The following is a 5,780-nucleotide window of genomic DNA, read 5'->3' on the forward strand; positions in this document are numbered from 1 at the left end:
TTCTTTTCCTTTACTGAAATTAAACAGGCATTAGTTCTGTGTGTGTGTATGTATGTATGTGTGTATTCAGCGTGGGGTGGCTTTTGTGGAAGTGCTTGGTTTTTTTTCCATGGTTTATCTTTTATTTTAATTTTTTTTTTTTTTTTAGTTTTTACATGTTTCGGTCGTTGGACTACTGCCATGCTGGGGCACCATCTTGAAAGGATTAATTGAACAAATTGGCACCGGTGCTTATTTTAAAAAGCCTGGTTTGTTCCTATTTTGTCAGTCTCTTGCCAAGCTAATTTACAGGGATGTAAGCAAACCAACACTGGTTGGCAAGCAGTGGTAGTACCACTCATGTTTACACAACCTTACTGCGAATCTGGATTTTTGTTTTTATATATAGGATTACATACTCAATAAGGGCCTGGTCAACAGCATTATTTACATTTGACAGATATTTGTCCTCATCTTGTTTGTTGTTAACACAATGTTTCAGCCGATATACCCTCCAGCCTTCATCAGGTGTCCTGGGGGAATTTCGAACCTGGGTTCTCATTCCTAAGGTATTTTTCCGATGTTATTATTCAGCGCACTGCCTGGAATCGAACTCGGAATCTTGAGCCCAGTTCGATTCCAGGCAATGACCTGAATAATAATAATGATATTGGAAAAATACCTTAGGAATGAGAACCCAGGTTCAAAATTCCCCCCAGGATACCTGGTGAAGGCTGGAGAGTACATCGGCTGAAATGTGTTAGCAACAAATATCCGTCAAATGTAAATAATGTAATCAAGACACAATTGTTGCAAGTTGTCCTTGACCTTATGTCAATTTTGAATCACTGAAACAACAATATAGTTACATTTTTCTCCCCTGCTGTAAGACTTCCTGTTGTACACACATCTGTTCACCTTAGCTGCTCATTGGTTGAAATTGTGTTCTCTGAAAAAAACTCCTGGTTGATCTCTGTCAACCCGATTTTGTGAATATTGTAATTTTATTTTTTTATTTTTTGCTTTCTGATATTGTTATTCGTTCCTTCAATGTACCAAAACAAGATGTCATCTAGTTATCAGCATGTAATGTTTAGGTGTTGGAAAGAAATGTTTGAATAAAGCAGTGATATTTAAGTGTCAAGAGGTATAAGTAATATTTATACATTACACAACAATATTTAGCTAACAGGAGTAACATTTTTAATCACACACAGACAAAAGCATTTGAAACCAAAATGGCATATCAAGTTTAATGTCACATTAATAAACATTTTGCCAGTTATTCAACATCAAACCACAAGATGACACAGCAAATAAAAGAGTAAAACAGTAAAATAGCTAAATGGCTTGCTAAGTTTTCTCTCTCCACCAGTCATTACCATTAAGATATGATCAAACTGATTTCAAAGACACTGGTGGTAGTCTGCTTCGGCAAGGCTTGTGTTATTTAGTAAAATGAACAAAAGGATTTCAGTGAACTTGCCATGGAGAATGGGAAATTCAATGTTTCAGACAAAGTTAGTCTTCAGGAATGAAATTATAGAGGCACAGGAGTGGCTGTGTGGTAAGTAGCTTGCTTACCAACCACATGGTTCCGGGTTCAGTCCCACTGCGTGGCATCTTGGGCAAGTCTCTTCTACTATAGCCTCAGGCTGACCAAAGCCTTGTGAGTGGATTTGGTAGACGGAAACTGAAAGAAGCCCGTCATATATATGTATGTATATATATATGTATATATATATATGTGTTTGTGTGTCTGTGTTTGTCCCCCTAGCATTGCTTGACAACTGATGCTGGTGTGTTTACGTCCTCGTAACTAGCGGTTCAGCAAAAAGAGGCCAATAGAATAAGTACTTGGCTTACAAAGAATAAGTCCTGGGGGTCAATTTGCTCAACTAAAGGCGGTGCTCCAGCATGGCCGCAGTCAAATGACTGAAACAAGTAAAAGAGTAAAAAGAGTATATACCAAAAGCCATCAAAACTCTCAGATTCATGTTGCTTTGAATAGTTTAATGTATATATCTTGTTTTTTAAGTATTTTCCCTTTATTCAGAAACAGTTTTTGAATTCCTACCCATGCTTTAATACATATTTTTTTAATTATTTGTAATGAGTCTCTTCATATTTTTTTTTTAATTTTATTTCAGAAACCAGATGTGACCCTAACTTCAACGGTAAGTTTTTATTTTATTACTTTTTCTTTTACTCTTGTATACTACATACACTTTCAACTTTTTATCATTTCGTTTCATGTAAAACCCAACATGTCGTTGTATTGTCACCCTCATCCTTTGCCCTGGCGACAAATAAAAGAAATCATTATTATTATTACCTTCGTTAAGGCAGAGGTGTTTGTTTGTTTGTCCATGGACAAGATATTTCAAGAACCACTGAATGGATTCAGATGAAACTTTCAGGGATATTTGGTCTTGTGACTGACAAGAACTGATTAGATTTAGGGATCGATCCAGTACCGGACAAGGATTCTGGATTTTTTTCCCCCTGATTTTTTACTTAATTTTTGAGAGCGGTTGGGTTTATTTTTAGTATTCTTGTTCGTCTGTGAGAGCATTCAAGTTTATTTCAGATACTCACATTTTAAAAATCCTCTATGGCTAATCATTGAGAGGACATTGGTGTTGCCTTGACGGGATTTGTGCTCTCTGAGTGCTCTTGTTGTTATTATTATTATTATTATTATTATTATTTGTGGCTATGAGGTTAAGAAGCTTGCTTTGCAGACACATGGTTTCGAGTTCAGGCCCACTGTATAACATGTTGAGCAAAGTGTCTTCTACTATAGCCCTAGGTTGACCAGTGCCTTGTGAATGAATCTTGTAGACGGAAACTGTGTGGAAGCGATACAGCAAATGATTGTTATCTGGAGTCGATCTGAATACTCTAAAGGCGGGCGGGCTGGCAGAAACGTTAGCATGCCGGGCAAAATGCTTAGCGGTATTTCATCTGCCGTTACGTTCTGAGTTCAAATTCCACTGAGGTCTACTTTGCCTTTCATCCTTTCGGGGTCTATTAAATAAGTACCAGTTATGCACTGGGGGTCAATATAATCGACTTAATCTGTTTGTCTGTCCTTGTTTGTCCCCTCTGTGTGTAGCCCCTTGTGGGCAGTAAATAGGAAACTGTGTGGAAGCCTATCATGTGTGAAATATCTTTGTGTTTGTCCCCCACAACCCACTTGACAACTGGTATTGGTATGTTCATGTTACTGTAGTTTAGTGGTTTAGCAAAAGATACTGATAGAATAAGTACCCCCAAAAATGAAGTACTGGGGGTGATTTGTTCGACTAAACTCTTAAAGGTGGTGCCCCAGCATGGCCAAAGCCCAATAACTGAAATAAGTAAACGATAAAAGAATTCATATCTGTTTTCTCATACTGTAATTAAACCTGGCCATAAAACATTTTTCTAACTTCATAAAAAACGAAAAACACATCCACTTATCTCACGTTTTGAAGTGTTTCTATTGCTGAATATTACTATTGTTCTGCTGAATGGTAAGTGCTATCTTTCAAGCTATGACTAAACACTTACATATTTGTTGGGTTTCCAAAAACAGCAGTGTAATTAATTTAGCAAACACATGCCTCTAATGTGCAGGACGTTGACAGTTTTTTTGTTCATATGCAAGGGTGCTATACTATAATAGAGTATTCTGCATAATTGATATCCCAGCATACATGCCTGTGAAATGGAGCTGTCAAATCCAATATGACTTCTGATGACTCTGTGCAGTAAGGCTTACTTAACATATACCAGATGTAGTTTTTGACTCTAGAGTTCTATTTTTTACTATTGGTGTGGAGGATATTGACAGGTTTGTTTATAAATGCAAAGGGGGCTATACTATGATAGAGTATTCTACATAATCGATATAACAGAATAAGTGGCTATGGAATGGAGCTGTCAATATGACTTCTGGTGGTTTTATGAAGCAAGGCTTTCCTACATATTACAGAGCTAGTTTTACCTCTAGAGTTTTATTTTTCACTATTCGTGTAATATAGCTTAAAATAGCTATCTGTGTATCATACTTAATGCAAATACGTCATGGAAAGCCAACTTAGCTGCAGTATTTGTCACCAGCTAATTGCAGTGCCAGTGATTTTGCAATCACTGTCTTCCTACAGTGATGATGGATTTTGTTTTAACATGGAGCCTGGTGTTGCCATCCGGTTTCACCAGTCCTCAGTCAAATCGTCCAACCCATGCTAGCATGGAAAGCGGACGTTAAACGATGATGATGATGATGATGATGATGATGATGCAATTGCCAGTGCAATGCTTGGAGTAGGTCTGTTCGCTCAGGCCATTTTTGCTAGGTCTCACAAAGTCTCTTTCCGCACATTATAAACTTTGATACTTGGTTGTTAATTATCATGGGAGACATTCAACATTCAAGTAACCCTCTCAAAATCCTAGCTGTCCCCAACAGAGCAGTTTTTTAATTTTCCCGCTTGGTAAATATTATCAGGGGACATTTCTATAATTTTAGAAATTGCCATATATTTTAATTCTATGTTGTTTGTTAAAAGCATAAAAATTTTTTTTTTATATTCAGCTGTTAAAGCCGATTCTGTGGAACCGGTTTCTCCAGAAAACCAACAAAGGAGAGACAGGTAAGCTTTTTCTTTAAAATACCATTATATACAAATAGGTTTCATGTGGTTAGATTTTTTTCACTCACTGCATTTCCCTCATCCCCATCACTGTTCATCTAGTACCTTTATTCACCTCCCTGTAACTTAAGGGTACACATTCACATATAATCTTCACCGTTCTCTTTTTTTCCCCATGTGCAATAACCATATATCTCCCTCCTACAGCAAGACACCTGTTCCTGTTCCTCTATCATATTTTAACCTCTCATCACCTGTCATAAAGCCACCTTCCTCAATATCACTCCCCTCTCGGTCAAGGAGTCTTCTCTTGTGAGTAACTTGGGGACCTCACTAATGTCGGCGCCACGTAAAATCACTGCGAAGTGGTTGGCATTAGGAATGGCATCAAGCTATAGAAACCATGCCAAAGCAGACATTGGTGCTTGGCACACTCCTCTGGCTCACCAGCTCCTGTCAAACCATCCAACCCATTCCAGCATGGAAAAAAGGGATGCTAAATAATGGTGATGACAACAATGACCATTGTTATTATTATTATTATTATTATTATTATTTTTATTACGAAGACAGGGAACTAGTTGAATCATTAGCATACTGGACACAATGCTGGACGTTTCGTCTGTTCTCAGCTTCTTTACATTCTGCATTCAAAATCTGCTGAGGTCAGCTTTGCCTCTCGTCGATGATTTACTGCTCAATGGCGGTTTACAATTACACAATGTGAAAGCAAGGAGACATATTCTTGCACACACTCATGCAAGTGTATGTGTGTGTGTGTGTGCAGTTTGTCCGTCGATGCGACGAAGACCATCTAGTCATCGACCCCAGTGCGTAACTGGTACTTATTTTATCGACCCCGAAAGGATGAAAGGCAAGCGCCTATGATGGTGATATATTGTACATATATATATCATCATCATCATCGTCGTTTAACGTCCGCTTTCCATGCTAGCATGGGTTGGACGATTTGACTGAGGACTGGTGAAACCAGATGGCTACACCAGGCTCCAATCTGATTTGGCAGGGTTTCTACAGCTGGATGCCCTTCCTAACGCCAACCAGTCTGAGAGTGTAGTGGGTGCTTTTACGTGCCACCGGCACGAAGGCCAGGCAGGCGGTACTGGCAACGGCCACGCTCAAAATGGTGTATTTTATGTG

The 5,780-nt window shown here is 38.4% G+C and overlaps 1 protein-coding gene across 7 annotated transcripts in view; it reads left to right on the forward strand.

The window, feature by feature from the left end:
- Window positions 1-5,780, forward strand: part of LOC106880892 (enolase-phosphatase E1) — a 210,473-nt gene that overhangs the window by 167,952 nt on the left and 36,741 nt on the right. For all 7 annotated transcript variants that reach the window (XM_052971469.1, XM_052971468.1, XM_052971472.1 and 4 more), the window contains 2 exons: window positions 2,130-2,156; window positions 4,562-4,619. In XM_052971469.1, coding sequence (XP_052827429.1) covers window positions 2,130-2,156; window positions 4,562-4,619 — 85 coding nt within the window. The remainder of the gene's footprint in view (window positions 1-2,129; window positions 2,157-4,561; window positions 4,620-5,780) is intronic.

Source organism: Octopus bimaculoides, chromosome 11, assembly GCF_001194135.2.
Source record: "Octopus bimaculoides isolate UCB-OBI-ISO-001 chromosome 11, ASM119413v2, whole genome shotgun sequence".
Lineage (NCBI taxonomy): Eukaryota > Metazoa > Mollusca > Cephalopoda > Octopoda > Octopodidae > Octopus > Octopus bimaculoides.